Raw genomic sequence first — 18,664 nt, 5'->3', positions numbered from 1 at the left:
TGAGGAGGAAGAGGAGGCAGGCAATGTTCAGAGAGGAGCAGCAGGATCGATTCTTGCATGGGGACGAGCAGGAGGACCGCCAGTAGGAGATGCTTGGAGAGGAGCAACAGGAGAAGAAGTAAGTAATGCTGGCAAGGGTGGCTGGAGGCGGACTTGGTTATTCTTAAGGAAGAGGAGAAATAGTATAATTGGATGTTTGGAAAGGAGAAGCAGGAGGTGATGCTTACGATGAAACAACCCAGCGATGCTTGGGAAGAAATGGCAGAAGGAGCATTAGTAAATGCTTAGGAAGGAGCAGGAGCAGCTACAGCTGTCAGAGAGGGAGCAGCAGGAGGTGATGCTTTTGGAGGAGCAGTATTCTGGGCGAGGAGCAGTGGGGGCTTCGTAATGCATTGAGAGAAGGAGCAGGAGGTCACACTTGGTGAGGTGCAGCAAGATAATTGGAGAGAGACGCACTGCCAGCAGGAGATGCGTGAGGAGAAGTAACAGAGGGAGCAGTTGGTGATCCTCGCAGAGAAGCAGCAGCAGCAGTAAGATATGCTCAGAGAGGAGCAGCAGCAGCGGGAGATGCTTGTAGAGGAGCAGGAGCTAAAGAGCAGCAGGGGCATCAGTGATGCTTTGGGAGAAGTAGCAGGAGATCATTCGTGGAGAGGTGCAACAAAAGAGGCAGCAGGTTATGTTTGGAAAATGAGCAGGAGGTGATGTCGGGTAGGAGCGGGAGGAGGAGGAGAAGCAGGGAAGGTGGCAGCCGCCACTGCTACTATACAGCTGTGAGCTATAATTATGATTCACTTTGCCACTCCAAGTGTGCAGCAGCGAGTGTGTTAATACTCCAGTGCACTCAGAAGGTAGAAACACAATAATGTTATTAAACACCACACAATATATGCTTCAGCATCAGAGAACATTACAAAATTAGATTATGGGTGAATACCTGGTGTAATTCAAGCCTTTAATTTCATAATAATGCATAATTGGCATAATATTGGAGGAAATGTTATCATGCTATTTAATGCTTGGTAGCAGATTGCATGTACATTGTGTTCCTCAAGAACACAATGTAGTAAATATATATATATATATATATATATATATATATATATATATATATATTTACTATAGAAGACAATTAGATGATTGTATAAATGCAGAATAAACATTTTCAGAAGAGCATGCTGGAGCAGTAGCACTCACAGCCTGTAGCTTACTTATTTTGTAATTTCATATAATACAGAAATGTGGGCTGTGACTTCAATAAGCCACAGCTGCATTCCTGTACAGTCCAAAATGCCACAGTTGAGAGGTAAATGAACCCGATATGAAACCCGACGCACCCTGACCAACAAGGAAAACTTACTGATAAATCCTACAGAAGTGTCACTCAGACTAAATGTCAAAATGTAAGTTCATGTTAGAAAGTTAAAGTCCATGAGAATATAACAAAGATAATAAGAAGCAGGTCAGTTGACAGGACAGCTATTTACCACAGTTAAATTCATTCAAGCCGTCACCCTGCACCATCGGAACAGACAAATGTCCCCCTCTTTGCACACTTACCCTCCACTGCGCACACCGAAGTAATCACACAGAGAAACACCGCAACCCAAGTGGCCCGCATGGCCAAAATCACTCCCCGGCTGTCCTCTCTCATTAGCCGGCTGACGGTACCAAAAAAAAAAATCCCACAGAAACAGGCTGTATTCCTCTGGTTGACAGTCACATCTCAGCCCCCAATGTGTGTGTGTGTGTGGAGGGGGGGGGGGGGGCGCGTTGTATGTATGTGTTTCACTGCCAGAGTCAGCGGGGACTGGAGCGGATACACTCGCTGGTGGATCTCCGGCGCTCTCTCGCCTCTCGCCCCTTTCTGTCCAATCAGGCGACAGTATGGCGGATCGTAAACCAATCACCCGTTCCCTTCCACCTGACCTACGCTGAAAGCCCAATGGACAGGTCTCCCCCCTTACCCCTGGCGTGGCGGCTTGTGTGACGGGACAGCGACACCCAGCGGTCAAACGGCAGTACAGCAACTCAACTGAGAGGACCACAGTCTATGAAGAGGACACGTCTCGTGCCTAAAGACAGGAGGGGAATTTGCAGTCTTTAGGCACAGTGCAGTAATATGAATTGTACGTGTTCTAGTCTACATACAAGCCTAAACTGCCTTTTGACAACTTACTACACAAGTCCGTCAGAACAAAACCACAGCACCGCTCTTCATCGATACACTAGACTTCATTCACCAGACCTTTTTCGGCTATGCCTTCACCAGAGTTGAGGTTTCTGTTGAGGCAATTAATGGTGATCTATAAGCCACATTATTACCAGTATACCGATAACAGTCAGACACCACTCTGATGAAGGCAACACAGCTGGAAAGTCCTGGTGTACTGGGACAGACATGTATTAAAGTTGATTAAATACTAAACTAAACTAAAAAACATAAAAAAATAAGAATTGTTGTGTTTTCTTAACATTAGAATGAGCCCTTTATATGTGCATGTGGAGCGGGTCCTCTCCAGTAACCCAGAATGTAACAAACCAACACTGGCTTTAGATATTTAGGGCCAACTGCTTCTTTGCATTTTCATGTCGGCCGCCGAAAGTTCTACTTCACACTTGGCCCGCGGGAGAAGTTTCAGTTTGCTGCGATCTGAAACCTCACTGCTAGAAGTCCCCAAATCCTCCACAGTGCACCTTTAACCTTCCAGTCTATCAACTTTACACCTTTAACACCTATTTCCCCTTTGGAGTCGGCCCATTTAAATGAAAACCCCAAAAATATTTTTTATACATTTCGACATGAAGTTTTTAAAGACTTATTACACTATTGGACTGCCCTGGATTGTGAGTTATTTTTTAAAGTAACCACAATTACGCCCCCCCAAAAAAATACATGCTCATATTTATGTAACTTGTAATAGCCCTCGCTGTCTGTGAAACTTCTTCATATTCTCAGCATCCCACAGGCAGAACAGTGGGTGGTGGTAAAAGGTTAATTGCTTTAATGAAGCAGTATTCTCTACTAGGTGACATTAAATACCGTTTATTTGTGAATGTCATCATGAATTTATTCTTTCCGTTCACTCACCGTCATTCAGTCACGACTGATTCAGCTTTTAGTGCCACAGACAATCACCAGCTTCACGCCATCTTACTTAAAAAACGATTTAAATCGGTTAAATTTGGGGAAAACACAGCATCTGTCTTGGATTGGTGCTTTGAGCTACTGAAATTGGTAACAGGAGAGAGAAAAAGTAGGATAGGTGCATCCCCAATAGTATTATTGTGGAGCAATGAGTGAACAGTAAATAGGAAAAAGTTTTTTTGGCCCTCTGCAACAACAAGCTAAAAGTTGAACTTAGTTACATGTCAGCCCCTGACGGCCTTGGATCAATTTACTCTTGAAGTTTCTGTCCTGTCTCTCGCCTCCTTCATCTCCTGCAGCTTCCTGTCTCTTACACTGTCTGTATAAAGGGGAAAAGCTGCTGAACAACACGACAGTTCAGATCATTGCTGTGACACTGCATTTTCCAGTTCAGACAGTTCATTTGCTGGGCAGACAGTACATTTCACTTGTCAGCAGCGTTCGTGTCACTACACCATGTACCACGACAACAATCCCCTTTATTCAGTGGCTCTTGCATCCTTGTACACATTGACCAGTATTGTAGAGTTGTCTGTATGTCTGTGTGTAAGACAGAGGCAGACAAAGAGAGGGAGATGCTTCTTATCTTAAAGCCGGCAGTCGGAGGCATTATAAATCGTTGGAGACCCAGAAATCAATTCTAGACCTGCCGGCTGCCACACGAGCAGAACGATTATGTTTAAGCTGTCTCCAGAGTTACGTTACATTCCTTGAATTTGTGCAGCAAGAGTTGTGGCACCTTTTGTTCAGAGGTAACTCTCACCTGGGGGACTCAACATGGCGATCGTAGACGGACAGCTTGACTCTTCGATTGCTGAGCGTCGATGCATCTTCGTGTCTAGACAAGGAAAATCAACAGTGCGGTAGATTGTGACTGCCACGTGTGTCCTCCCACATCTCATTGAATCTCAGTTCAGATTTCACTTTTACTTCCACATCATTCACAAGGACAATTACGGGACAAGATACAATTCAGGAAAGACACATGATGTAGAAAAAGGACAGATGTTCAGATCAGGTGTTGAGAAATGAAATTTGACTTCTCCATCATTTAAAGACAGAAACTTGTTTGTGCATGTGCCTGCTGCTCTGCTTCATTCTGTTGCACGCATCAGGAAAATAAATCATTCATTAACTCCAAACCCCCTGACTGGTGCAGGATTGTCATCCCCACACACACACAACACGTGGCCCCGTTTTTCTCCAGCAGTGCCACATGAGGCTTGTCAGTGCCTGTTACAAAGAGTTATATGTTTATTTATAGCCGTAGTGCAGCTGGCAAATTGAGCTTTTCAAGAAAAAGAGCGAAATCAGGGAGTGAGTGGTAGATCTAGTGGCCACAGAACATCAGGCACAGGCAATGTGAAGACAACAGCAACTGGTGCTTGGTCATATCTCTGTGGCTCATGGATAGATTCCTGGAGACACAATGAAAAGCTGGATCAGATGACTTTTCACTGAGAGGAACAGAGAGAACTTATAGGGGTACTCCAGTGATTTAGTATTGCACCTCCTTAAAGTTAGGGGAACTGGCAAGAGACTTTTGAACAACATTAAGTGTCCATGCTACTGGCTCTGTGGGGCTGTACACGGGCACAGTGGTACTTTGAGCCGAGTGTAAACATCAGCATTTTAACATGCTTGCAATAATGTTGCTAACGTACTAAATGATGCCACGTAGGCATAATGTTTACCATGTTCATCATTTTAGTTTACCTTTGGTTTACGCACAGCTGAGGTTCATGGGAATGTAATGCGGTGTGCAGGGTTTTGGGCATAAACAAAAGTTCTGGACACGTGGAAATTTTGACCCGCTGATGCCGTCGGATTAAAAGTTAAGCGATCCCAAAAGTGATTTGAATTAATCCAGCTGGCTGCATCCAATAGTTGTTGAGATATTTCCTTTAAAACCACAAATGCTGACCTCATTGCGGTGCTATTGAGGAAAAGTCAAGGGCATCATCAAAGTCATTAGGATTCATTCCTGCTGGCGAACACTGTTATGTTCATTCACTGTTATTTCATTTAGGACCAAAGTGATGAACCAATTTACAGACGTGCTTCTAGTGTGGTGAAAAAATGGTACAAATTGAAGCAGCAGAGGCTCAACTCAATCATTCTGTTTGACCCTCCATGCCTGGTAAAAACCCACGTCTTTCAAATCTGATGTCCCAAGTTTACAACACACAACATTTCTGTTTTACAATTTCAGCCTCCAAGCCCAAGCTGATGACTTCCCAAGGCCATCTCAGGCTTATTTCCTCAAACTTTAGAAAGCTCCAGAGCATCCAGAGCCACAGAGCACATTATACAATTCTGACCTTAAATAAAGAGCTTCCTTCTTATTAATGGATGCTAATCAGAAACAATCAAATAAAAATATACATGGCAAAATCCACTGCAACAATCAAACAGAGTTTAATGAATGAAATGTGTGATTAAATACAGCGATGAATAAAAATCTGCTTCATACACAACCCCAGTGTGTGTGAATGTGTGTATGTGCAAGAGACTTGTGTGAGTCAGGAGTCCCATATGTACCGGTATAATAGTAGTGTAGACTGCAAGAAAGGCATGCCGACTAAATGATGTATCACTAGGCAAATTGTACACACGACGTCAATATTCTGCACATATCGTGTACTGTTTGTACAAAAGATTTGTTATCTTAGTGTTGATATGTCTTCTTCTAACATATGCAGTTACAAAACATAGTGAAAGGGTTGTCACTAATGTTCAACGTACTTGGGGGGGGGGGGGGATGTCTGATGTCAAAACATGTAAACAAAAAAAGTGTTCAGTGTGACAAGTGCTTTGGTTTGACCTACTGTATATCAGCCAGTATGTTGCTTGGACTTCGTTTAAAGTTATTTAATGCAGGTGTGCGTTCAACAAGGAGTCCTCTCTGGCATTAGTGGATTTAAGGAAACTGCGCGTCTGTGCTCGTTTACGAGGGCTTTTGTGACACTGCGCGTTTTGTTAGAAAGGTTGTCATTTCCTTTTTCTTCCAAGATGGTTAGGTTGAGGTGAAATCACAACGTATCATACATTTCAGGACTGGGATAATTCATCTGCAATATTTGAAATGAATCCTAATGAATGTATCTGTTTATGCCAACACATACCAAAACATCTGGACGACAACATCACAGATTGTGGGGGGGATTAATTGCCTATATAGTATTATACTGTACATTCATGGCTCAATATGGTGCCAGTCTTTTAGCTAATTTACACACACATTTACAACTTACACAATGTTTGTAAAGGTAGACAACCTCGACTTGAGTTAAAAAACAAAAATATAAAAAAAACAAGCCTTGTTGAACGCACCACATATCGGGGAACTAAACATTTTTTCACTGAGCTCTGCCACCTCCTGACTGGAAAGTTAAGCTGAATGGACCTGATAGAGTGTCAATAAATCAATATCACCATCATTATCGTCATCGTCATCCACAGCCATCATTCTCTTTGTCTTCATCTCCATCGTCTTCCAACAATCCATTGAAACCAGCTCAACAAACTGAATCACACCCGAACTAAGACATTAAAAAACAAACTGAGCAAAACTAAATAAAAGAATATTGTCACTGTCAAGTTTTCCTTCTCTTGCTCAAAGAAAATGTCGTCCATTCATTCTCCAAAATTGTCATTTTCATTTTTTGGCAAAGTTACGTTACTAATCTCCCCCCCCCCCACCAAACCCCTTTTGGTCCGTCCCGTCGTTCAGCCCTCCTCTAGACTTTAGAGTCGGATTGGAGGCAGCGGCAGTCCATCATCGCTGAAGCAGCAGGATTGCCAAAGGGAGCAGGAGTAGGAGGCCACAGAGGGGGGTTTGAGACGCGGCTGCGCCTCTGACCCGGTTGTTGTTTGGCGAGTAGGCGTACAATCCCGGTCTGTTCCTAGAACACTGGCCACCTACGCACATCCCGCTTCCTGAGCCGCTGATGTCGTCACCTATAGGAGGTCATCGGAGTGAGACGGAAAACAAGAAAGATGTCACCTTCAATAGCTCCTGATAAGCTCCCACTTTTCAGTTTGCAAGTGTTGATTACTGAGTGGGCACCATTTGACCTTCATGAAGAGAATCAATGTTCTAATTACATTGATCAGTCAGTTGGGAGTATTTGGTCTGGTTTAAAATGGGGCATCAGACCATTAAATACTATCATACATATATGTGCGTGTTTGTGAAAGGCAGAAACACAACAAAAAAGGTGTGCCGTGTACGAAATATTAACACTATCTTTCATTCAAATATTAGAAAGAGACCCACTTGCATCCTGGAAGTCCACGTCGTTGCCATCCAGTGCGTTTTTCAGCCTGTTGCTCATGATTTTGAGCTGCATGATCTGCTGCCGGATGGTTATGTCCGGCTTCGTGATGTCAAGCTCCACTTCTGGGTTGTTGATCTGATTGGCCAGGCCGTCACCCATCACCTCTGGAAGGTACCTGATTGGAGGAGAGCAGGGATAGAAGGAAAAAAAGCTATAACAAATCGATATGGTTATAAGGGAGAAGATCTGGTTAATGAAAGGGTATATGCTTGCGCTCACTCTGCACAGCTGTGCTCAATTTGATTAAATAAGATATGTCATTTTGTGCTGACAGCGCCTGGTCAGCAGATAGGCTGAAGAACACAAATAAAACTCACACAAGCAAACAAACACACACACGGATGCTTGTGCTTCTGCACTCGTGAGGGCCCTTACTGACACGAGTGGTCCACCGATTCTACACTCCCACAACTCTGTTTGACTCCCCAAGAACAGGATCAACATCAACAACATGCAGCAGAACCAGACATATTGCCTGTCTGATTCCATGCTTTTTTCTTTCTTGTTAAACCCTGGTGCCTTCATTACCCACAATGCAACTCAATCACTGACAGTTTGAGCGGAGAGATTCGGGTGTGTTATGCCAGTAGCCTCGAGCTGATAACCTCAAGCAGAGATAAAGATCGAGCTTTTGGCTTTTTCATTGCTTGAAACTTAGAGAGTCTCTATACAATATTCAGATCAATAATGTTGCATCAAACAACTGTTTGTCATGTAAAGAAATAGTGCAGTAACGTCTACCTAAGCAGAGAATCCAGTCACTCTCCCTCAGTGTGTTGTAATCTGAGCTTCTCTGTGCTCTGTTTAAATAGCAGCATCTGGATTTAAAACTCTTTGTCCTCACAAAGATAGAGGTACAAACACACACATACACATTTACACACAACACGTGCTTAGTGATGAGATTTTAATTTATGTTCTTGCAGCTGCTTAAGAATTCATGTAACCCTATTTAAACTCCATACTTCAGCTACATTCCATCTTGTATCTTAGAATTTATTAGTTATAATTTTGTGTGTGACATTTATTGAGCTCTTAAGAAATCCACGAGATGTCGCTGTAGAGTCTCAAACTGCTACAATTCACTCTGCCACACCTACACACTCATTTCTTTTATCTGTCAAACGCAGTCAGTGATTCATCTATATTTCATGGCCCTTTTCACAGTCACACACACACACACACACACACACACACACACACACACACACACGCCATTTTACTGTCATATATTTTTAAGTGTTCTGCTCAGCACAAATCTCATTAGTTGGCTGTAATCCAACCAATTTTAAGGATGAAAGGTGTGTGTATGTGTGTGTGAAGGTTGAGATAACATGCATAAATGTGAACATGGAATCACTTGTAACGCGTGGATTAGGGAGGCGTTGGGGTTGTACGTGTGTGGCCATGACAGCTTGTGTTGCAGGATGTGAATCTCCACGAGCTTTAGAATCGCTGTATGTGGAAGAAATGTCAGTTCATAATACTATAGAATACATTTCCATTCAATACTGTTGTCTGAGAAGAAATAGCTTGTTGCCTCTTTGTTATGACACAAAGGAAATCAGAAATGTATAACATCCATGAATGAATGCACACATGAGGCACCGGGGATCCAGTCTCACAAAGCTTTTCCAAAGTAGACAGAAATGTAACTGAAAAATGAAATGGATTGCCAAAATAACTTTTGGCAATCCATTCTAATCTTAATGCTGAGTTTAAATTAAATCTATTTGACAGAATCTAGACGAAGTCTGGATTTGAGGAGCATTTTGATTCTTGGAAAGCAGGTAGGCTGCATGTAGTTACTGCTTGAAGTCATAATTTAAACCGAAACAAGCTTGTGATCAGTCAGTGACAAGCGACGTTTTCCTGGAGCAGGTTTCTTCCTCACCTGGCTTTGGTGATGCCATTCCAGCATTTATCCTGACCAGCACCTCCTGCTGCCAATTTGCTGCAAAGTGCCATAGGGAGCTGGGTCCAGTACTGCCGCATCTCCCTCAACTTACTGGACAGATCTGACACCTGAGGACAGAGACAGTGTTGTTTTCTTACGTCAAAGGTGAGTCTCAACTCCCAAATCATATGGTTTGGGTATAGAATCCAAACAAGTCATAATGGGTTTTAAATCTCATTAAATACCCTTTCTAAATGTAATCAGGAAAGGATTACGTGTTGTACACAAAGTGTAGAATCCATTGTAATGCATTTGACAAAGGCACTCAAATGCAACATAGGCAATGACATCCTGAAGTCTCAACATAAGACACTAAGTGGTTCAAACATAGCCAGGAATTCCAGGTTTTCTATGACATAATGCATCTTTTCTTTCACAAAATAACAGAAATGATACAACGCTTCTAACAATAACAGACCCTTACATTCACATTTACACTCTTCTTTGTTTAGTGTGCCTTCAATAGTCATAATATCTCCCCATCCACACAGGTAGACACATGCACACACCTGCATCTCCAATCTGAGCCCAGCGGTTGGAGAGGGTTTGTACTCAGATGCGGTCAGGGAGCCGCTCTTCTTCTTCTGCTGCTCATGAAGAGTGGGACTTCCTGTTCCTGGTTCACCTGGAGTTCCGCATGTCTGGTACACCTAGACACACACACACACATAAACATACAGATACACAGACGCACATTAACACAAACACGTACTTGAAGCGGTGAACTCTGAAGTTTAATATATAAAATCACACCTCTAAAAATTGTTTGGTCCGTATTACAATATTTTGTAAGAACTAAAAACATCCACTAGATGTCGCCATAGACGAGTCTTTCAAACTGTGAGGATTTGGTTTGGTTGCCATGTGAGCAACCATGTGCTATGTGTCCAATAGCATAGCATTGATGTTGCCTACAGTGACTGATAAGTATTATAAAAAGCAGATATAAATGGAAATGTTACACTTGATTCGACATAGATGTGAAAATTAAAGTTAACACACTTGAAAATAAACTGCACTTAACAAAGTGAAGATCAGAGCGGCTTGGCTTTAAAAACAAGGCCAAGACTGTTCATGGCTGCACTCACTGCTTGTCTCATGAATGGGCATTGATATATTCTTATTCGTAAAAGTATGAAAGCCATGCAATTTAATTGAGAATTAAAATTGCAGAGGTAAAATGGCATTTGATTGGAGATAAAAATGCTCCCAGGGAAGTTTTTGTCAGTGACGAATCAAAGTGAGATGTTTTACTCTTGCTGTAAAGGTGTCCATGTTTTCCTGCAGGAAGTGAACAGCCTCATAGATTCGAGCCGGGATGGAGGAGAGAACCACATCGAGACTGGGCTCCGTGCTGAAACTAGAGGCCACCTGGATCATGGTGTCTGAATGGAGAGGGAGAAGGATTTTTGGGGGCACAAAACTTAATATGCTCACAAGCCTCTAAATCAAAGTTCACCAGTACATATCAGATACATTTCTATGCACCACATTAAAATGCATGTTCAGTTTTTTATCTAATCTTAACGTCATTATGACTTACACTCAGTGGACCTCATGTAAGAACCTTTTCATATAATTAGCTTAAATCTGTCATACTTGCTTGTGCAAGACTCCCAAGCAGAATTCCCCAGACGCTTTATTAACTGGACAAACATGTCAGTAAATCGCTTAATTTCTCCTGATGAGGACGTGCATGTTCCTGAGATGTGGTCACTATCATCGCTGCTAAAATTGCCATATGTGGATGGACAAGTTTCATTGTTGGGCTCAAAAGAGGATGATACGAACAGTGACTAAGGTACCTGAAGTAGCTGTTGAAGTGAGAGAAATATCCTGACAACTACTGCAAGATACTGTGGTGAAATAGGCCAATAAAATCACAAATGCTCAGTAAAAAGAAGACATAATAATCATGATATGGTGAATAGAATATTCGCACAAAGCTTGTCTTAGTTATATATTTCATTTTTTTATGATATCTTGACTATGAATTAATTCAGATTAAGCCATTATAATTGTAGCTCTAAATGAGGACTACTCATTAATTCCCAAAGGGAAAATTCAAATAAACTTATTGTCAGTCGAAGAAAATTGGTGAATTCCACAAATTCTCTTAAATCATTCGTATGTGCCACATTAGAATGAATCTGTTTGTATTCGAGTGGTTCTTGCATGAGGACCAATGTTTGTCTGTACACTAAGACTGATAAGTTCATCTGGATGATCTAGCTTTACTCCACAATGTCATGGTTTAGGGTCTGATACTCACCTATAAGATTCTGCCACTCGGGGTTCAGGTCAGCTTGGTTGGCCAGGCAGCCCTTGATGACGTTGGAGCAGTAGTTGGAGCAGGGTTTGACCGAGGCCATGCCGCGACAGTGGGGGCAGTAAACCATTTTCATCAGGGCCTTCATGCACTCTGGACTCAGGTGAACCTGCGGAGGTTCCACAGAAAAGTTAGCATCACAAAGCAGTAAAAGAAGGGAATTTAATATCGCAGGAGTGTGTTCATACAAGGCCCTGTGTATTTAACTCCATGAGGGTCGTGCACAATGGCGTAGAAATAGCTCAAAGAAAAGGACAGACAGCAGAGGGCGGTATGGTAACACTATAAGGAACACAACCTGAACAAGAAAGCGGCGACAGCCCTCCTCGTCTTTAGAAAGTACACGGTTTCTGTTACACTGTCAGCTTCTGATTATGTTCGCTAGTCATGAAAAGGTGTCCAGTTCCACAGTGGAGTTATTTTACCACTATCCTGCACAGATGTGATGCAGGCACACCTCCAAAATGGGGGCAGGGAGGGAAGGGATCACACCAGTTAGTTTGCAAGATTTCCACTGCATTGTGGCGACTATTCTAAAATCCATGCTACACAGTTTTACATATTTGGATGCATTTATTTATTTTTATAGTATGAAAAATTGTCTACAGACTTGAGTTGTATATAATCCCTCACTGTCAACATCACATCTGCATTATTTTGTGTCAATGTACCCATGATTGATCAAATATGATGAATCATTCTATTTATATGTATGTACTTTGTATTTATTTTATATTGTTTATGTTTTAATTATGTTGCCCTTAACTTAATCAGTATTTTATGTACTTTGTATCTTTTAATCATATTCCATATGTGGATGATCCTTATTGTTTTCATGTATGCAAAGCACACTGAATTGCCCCTGTGTACAGATTGTGCTATAGAAATACACTTGCTTCTGCTATTGCTAATGTTACACTATTTTTGTGTGGTAATGTTGTTTAAGTATTGATACAAAAAGTCTGGACTCAACGATAATGCAGCGTTGACAAGAGTTCACTGTGATAGATTACACATTTCAAGCTAGTTTCAAGAACGTGGTATAGTTTCTCACATCAATGGGAAATTAATATAAACTGCTAAAAGATAGTAGAACATTTTGCAAAATGATTAACTGTGTTGTGAAGAACTGAACATGGGAGTAGTGGGAAACAGGTTCAAACTTGAAAAATCACTGGTATGGTCCTGTACATTGCAGAATTGCTAAATCTAGCATACTTACTTATAGGGCATGGGTGGAGAAAGAAAGGTGTAGAACATGTTCTTGTGAGTATGTAAGCTGTGTCAAATATTAACAAAAGCCTTTTCACAACAATACACACAGAAGAAAACAATCACACAGTCACATCTGACACACTGCATCTTCAAGCGTTGGGAGAAAAACTGCACCGAGAGCTGAAAAGACATCATCACTCCCGTAATCTGACAACATTGTTGTCATCCCTCCAAATGGCAGCTTTGTTCTGATGGCAGAGTCTGAAGCTTCATCTTTGATGATCTTTGTTGTTTTTTTCATTTTTAGGGTGGAGACGTTTTCTCTGACAGTTAGGGTGTGACGACCACGCATCCATCTGCTTTCCTGGGACTCAGCCCAGCAGCCTTAGTGTCACTCACACACGCACACACACACACACACAGGCACACATGGTTTTCTCCCACTAAGACACAAACACTGACTCTTGAACTCTGTCTCTCTGTCTGACTCACTCCCTGTGTCTCTCCTTACGTCTCATGCACACCCCCCCCCCACACACACACGCACACACTCTCTCACCTGTGAGACCTTCCTGACCACCTCTCCGCTGACTATCAGCCCCAGGACAAACGACCTGGCTGTGACAAAAGCCCGGATCAGCTTCGCCTTCGTGTCCCGTGGGATGTCTCCAAATGGCCGCAGCGTCTCCTGTTGCTTAGCAACACATTCAAGGTAGTCCTCTGACAGGCTGACCTGCCAGACAGGAGGGTGACAGGAAGACAAAATGTTGGTGAAGAATGTTACAGGTTTTTGCAGCTGCAAGAAACATAATTTCTGAAATTAGAGCACTCTTTGTCAAATCTCAACACATAAACAGCAAAAACAGACTAAATACAAAACATCTCACATCTCGAGAAGAAAACACTTTTAAACTATATGAACGCTTCTAAAAATGTTATTTCTGCATCGCAACTTTGCATACAAACACCATATAAATGGCTCTTTCTATATGCCAACTGCAAACTGATGTGTTAAATATGAAATACTATTATCTAGTGTCATTCTGTAATGACAATAGATTATGAATACAGAATGCAATGGAGAAACAAACCAATGTGTTTATTCTCTCAGAACCAGACATTATTGTTACTTAAGATGACATGAACATTGTTCCTGTATTGTACTGTAAACAAAACACAATATATTACAGTTAGTCGTGGTCAATACATGATTTAGTGGGAGCAATAATTGTGCCACAAGTACCAGTTTTTTGTGTTTTGGCAATCACAAAAAACGCTATTACCAGTATTATTTTTGGCCTGTTTTTCCGTTATTAGAGAGCGTGCATTAGAGAGCTGGCGGTACATGTAGGGAGAGACAGGCGGAGGGTGACACGCAACAAAGGTCCCAGGCTCCAGTCCAGGACTATTGTGATTACATGAGCAGCCACGTGAACCTTAAAAAGTAGAAGAGATTACAAAATGCATCTACTTCATACCGGTAGAACATAAATCAGCTCATGGTTTTGCATTTAGTAATAATAACAGATGAAAAGAGTTCGCGTGATGCATCTAAAAATGGAAATGTTGCATGTTTATTCTCTTTGTGAGCCAGAACAGAAGCAGGAACTGACGAGAGGCCGTTCAGCCAGCAGCTGAATGGATCAGGAGAACTAGTTCACAAAATCCTTCCATCGTGTTGTCCCAGCGCTTCCTCGTGGGGAAATGTTTGGTTCCGGAAATGATAGAGTACGGTGTAGACCTGCTCTATATGAAAAGTGTCTCAGGGTAACTTCTGTTATGATTCACGCTATATAAACTGAATATAATTTAAATTGAATATATTAAAAAAGCATTTCCATTCGAACATATTTTTGTATAATCTTATGGTATTAAGGGTGTTATTAAACATCCCAAATACAACTGACACTGTCATATTGTGACCTAGCATCTCATCACTCATCTCAGTTATCCAACCAGCACTCTGATTTCTGCTTTACCATTTTAATTATTATCTTTTCATCATTCTGTACACCAGTCCCTCATTCAAAATATGTCAAAAAGTTGAAATTCTATACTCACATCTGTGGGAACAGAGATTTTAAAGGTGCGCTCCAGGAGGCGGGACCAGAACTCAGACAGGGTCTCGTCCAGGTTGAGAGCGGAGCCCCGGTAGTACTGTCGCAGGTCAGTGTAGAGATCTCCGTAGAGACGAGTGTTTTGGGAGTACAGAGGACCGAGGGGAGACAGAATCTCCTGGAGGGAGCGCTCAGAGCGGCCATGCAGCTCAGTGAAATAGGCTGGAGGCGGAGAGAAGACAAAGAAAAAAAGACAATAAACAAAGGAAAGATAGAGGGAGAAGAGTTGATAAGCAGAGAAATAAGAGGAGGAAGGAGGAAGAAAATCAACTCCTGAGCTGCTAAATGCTCCACGATGCTCCCCAGGTAGCCACTACCTTTGTTAATGTGCTCTTTGATGCTGGGCAAGTAGGGGGTTTATCAGAGCTGCCTGTTACCTCTGTGAACTTTACCAATGAGAGCGGAAAGGTCCAACCAAAACGAAAAAGTTGCGGGCTGTTAAATCAATACTCAAACTGCAGAGTTGGGAGATAATTCGTTTGTCGCTGTGAGCCCCTTTCACATTGAACATAGTGTCATTTTATTTTATAGAAAAATATACAATAACAAGCATAAAGAAATAAATAAGGAATTAGATGGTATATAGAAAATGGCTTTGGATGCTATGTGGTTAAATTTCTGCCCATTTATTTAACATTTTTAAAGGTTTCCTTGAACTTTCCTTTGCAGCCAGATGGATACAAAGTGATGGAGAGGTCAAACAGAAAGAATAAGGGAGTCAGCTCGCTGTCTCTACAGTATATTGGTCTGGGCTTTTTCCCTCATGCTTCAAAGGCTTTGGACCGATGGGCGGCCACATTACTGCTACTGAGGTGGCCTGCTGCCTTGAGTCTAATACTACTGTCCTCCTCCTTCTCCCCTGACTTGTCCTCCTCCTGCTCCTTTTTCTTCTTCATTTCTTGTTTTGACACTTTCCTAGGTTTCTTTCCTACTAATGACACTTTTCTCACTCGCTGCATTTGTCTGTCCTGTTGTTAGCTGTGGCACTTCTCAGTTTTTCCCTTCTTTTCTTCCTCCCACTCTCTCTGATGTGCGGTGATCTGCAGCCTCGGCTCCTCAGTGGGTCAACTGCTCATTAGCTGAACCAGCCGCTGCCTAAGGGGACACCCCTCTGTTTGTGTGTGAGTGTGCATGTGTGTATATGTGTGTCCTTTCGAGATCAGGGGATCGGCTTATCACGTTTCATTGTGTCTGGCTGACTCCGCTCTCATTATAACTCCCAGTCAGGGGTCCCCTTGACGCACCGGACACAAACACATACTCCCTCGCACACGCACGCAGGCATGCATGCACGCACACACACGCAGACATATTGAAGCTGCAGTATTGAGCGCTAAGCACAGCCAGAGCTTGTTCCAAACACAAATTCACAAATACCAAACATACTAATGTCATACTCCTCTGGGCCCACTGCTGACACTTTGGTATTGAGCGCAGGCAGTAATGAGCATCTGTCCTGCAAACACACACATATCGTACTTACTGTCGAAGGCCCTGTGGAGAGCGTTGAAGGCAGACTGCAGCGACCTGCCGGCCTCTTTAATCAGTCCCTCGGTCTCTCGGGCGCTCAGACCGCCCAGGTTTTCCTCCATGGTGCTGGTGCAACACGTTGGACCCTGAGGACACATCCTCAGATGTTCACCTGGCGAGGTGGGGAAGACACAGCGTTAATTGTTTTAATTAACTAAATGTATATATCTTAATCACTGCATATGTCAGCTGAGCGGAAGATAAAAACTAAGTAATTATAAATGCAGGTGTATAGTTTTTATTATTATCAACATTAGTGGCATGGCCCTACTGTATGTATCTATACTATCTTTTTCGATGGACTGCCATTAAATTCTGTCCAGACATTCATGGTTCCCAGAGGGTGAAGCCTACTGTCTACTTATTGCATTGATCCCCTAACGTTTTCTCTAGTGCCACCAAGAGGTTGACATTTGTGGCTTTGATTATTTTTTTGATTAATTTTTTCTCAGACATTCATGTCCCCCCTCGCCTTCTCATCAGGTCATCCATTTTAAAGTGTCCTATACTTCTAAGTATATACGTAGATTTAAGACGAAATACCTTCAAAGCTCCCATTTGCCTCAGCTGTACTTTGTGTTTGGCACTAATTAGCAAATGTTATGCATGCTAACATTCTAAACTAAGATGTTGAACATGGTAAACACAATACCTGCTTAACATCAACATGTTAGCATAATCACATTAGTCTTAGGCTTTAGGCTGTGCCTGTAAGATGCACTGTGTGACAATGAAAAACATACTCATACTCATAAAACCAACAGCCGACTGTGTATCAGCTGATGTTCTTTAGTTTACATGCTCAATTCTCCCACCTTTCTATAGAAATATTCAGATGCAAATCTACAAATCACAGCCCTTTCAGGAACTACAATATGAAAAATCAGCTTTGTTTTAGCATCAGGACAGTTTAAAAGTAATGTAGAAAGTTTAAGAAAGGGTAAACGTTTACAGAACATTTAAACAGCCTCTAGAGCAAAACGTTTTGGTGTAATGTATGGTGTAACTTTTTCTTATTTACTTTGACTTAATTACAATTTGAATGCCGGACTGAAGTGTCTTTCCAATGTGGTTCTGCTTCTTTTCAAGTAAAGGATTTGAGTGCCTCTCACACCACCGCATGAATCATTTATTGGAATCCTTTTATAGTTACCAACCAGAAAAGTTATCTGTACAGTAAAAACAGTAAACTTGATTTAGCAGCCATATTTGTCTCTTTTTATACTCACTTACAGTGTGCCCCAGGTCATTTAGTTGTATGTGTGTGTGTGTGTGCTTTAAATAAATGTAGTTGTGTAAAAAGGACAAAAGTATTAAGTAGCACAACATATATATAGTCAAGTATAGAGTGGAAGTACCTCAGATATGTACAGTGCAGTACTTGAGTAAATGTAGTTACATTCCACTTCTGCCCCTCTTTTCTTTGAAAATATAAAAATAAAGACCCAAATAATAATAAAAGTAACTTTATCAACCTTTACATGTGCAGTTTTGTGTCAGTTTACAGGACAAACAGTTTGTTCAGCCAGAATTGTTTGATGGGAAACTGCAGGGATGATTGTTGACAGTAATGAGATTTTTTTTTTCACTGACTCCTTTAAACCTTAAGCCAATAAATAACACCATCGTGACATGCAAAACCTGAACCTCTGCCCTAATTTAGAATATATAAAAATGTAGAATAGGAGGCTAGAAAATTGCTAACCTTAACATGTTTCTTTCTATTCTTATGGGGGATACTTCTACGGGGGAGAGTAAAAATAATGATTTTTTTCAAACACACACACACTGAGTCTGCCAGACAGCCTAGAAAGCAGTCTGCAGCATCAGTCTCTTGATAGACTGGATGTGTGTCTCGGTGTGTAGGTGTGTGTGTGTGTGTGTCTGTGTGTCTGTGTATGCCCACGCATAGGAAGGTTAAGGGTAAGTAAGTACCCCACAGCTGTGTGCATCACTGCTCTCCTTCTTTTTAACAGGTCATGTATGTGTGTGTGTGTGTGTGTGTGTGTGTGTGTGTGTGTGTGTGTGTGT

General features: G+C 41.9%; 2 protein-coding genes across 2 annotated transcripts in view; both read right to left on the bottom strand.

Annotated features, from left to right (window-relative positions):
* The window catches only part of LOC116395704 (ephrin type-B receptor 1-like), a 76,007-nt gene extending 74,154 nt beyond the window's left edge, over positions 1-1,853 (bottom strand). The window contains exon 1 of the mRNA XM_031869780.1: positions 1,558-1,853. Within this exon, the coding sequence (XP_031725640.1) occupies positions 1,558-1,651 (94 nt within the window). The 5' untranslated portion in view covers positions 1,652-1,853. The remainder of the gene's footprint in view (positions 1-1,557) is intronic.
* Positions 1,854-5,547: 3,694 nt separating this feature from the next.
* gpc1a (glypican 1a) overlaps positions 5,548-18,664 on the bottom strand; it is a 32,854-nt gene continuing 19,737 nt past the window's right edge. Inside the window, exons 2-10 of the mRNA XM_031869693.1 lie at positions 16,587-16,745; positions 15,048-15,265; positions 13,546-13,719; positions 11,715-11,880; positions 10,697-10,827; positions 9,952-10,092; positions 9,380-9,510; positions 7,425-7,600; positions 5,548-7,105 (exon numbers count right to left, since the gene is read on the bottom strand). Of these exons, the coding sequence (XP_031725553.1) occupies positions 6,924-7,105; positions 7,425-7,600; positions 9,380-9,510; positions 9,952-10,092; positions 10,697-10,827; positions 11,715-11,880; positions 13,546-13,719; positions 15,048-15,265; positions 16,587-16,745 (1,478 nt within the window). The 3' untranslated portion in view covers positions 5,548-6,923. The remainder of the gene's footprint in view (positions 7,106-7,424; positions 7,601-9,379; positions 9,511-9,951; positions 10,093-10,696; positions 10,828-11,714; positions 11,881-13,545; positions 13,720-15,047; positions 15,266-16,586; positions 16,746-18,664) is intronic.

The sequence above is a fragment of the Anarrhichthys ocellatus genome, unplaced genomic scaffold (assembly GCF_004355925.1).
Source record: "Anarrhichthys ocellatus isolate YVR2014 unplaced genomic scaffold, GSC_Weel_1.0 scaffold48, whole genome shotgun sequence".
In the NCBI taxonomy this organism is placed as follows: domain Eukaryota; kingdom Metazoa; phylum Chordata; class Actinopteri; order Perciformes; family Anarhichadidae; genus Anarrhichthys; species Anarrhichthys ocellatus.
The sequence above is the reverse complement of the archived record's forward strand: the minus strand, read 5'-3'. Positions and strand labels throughout refer to the sequence as shown.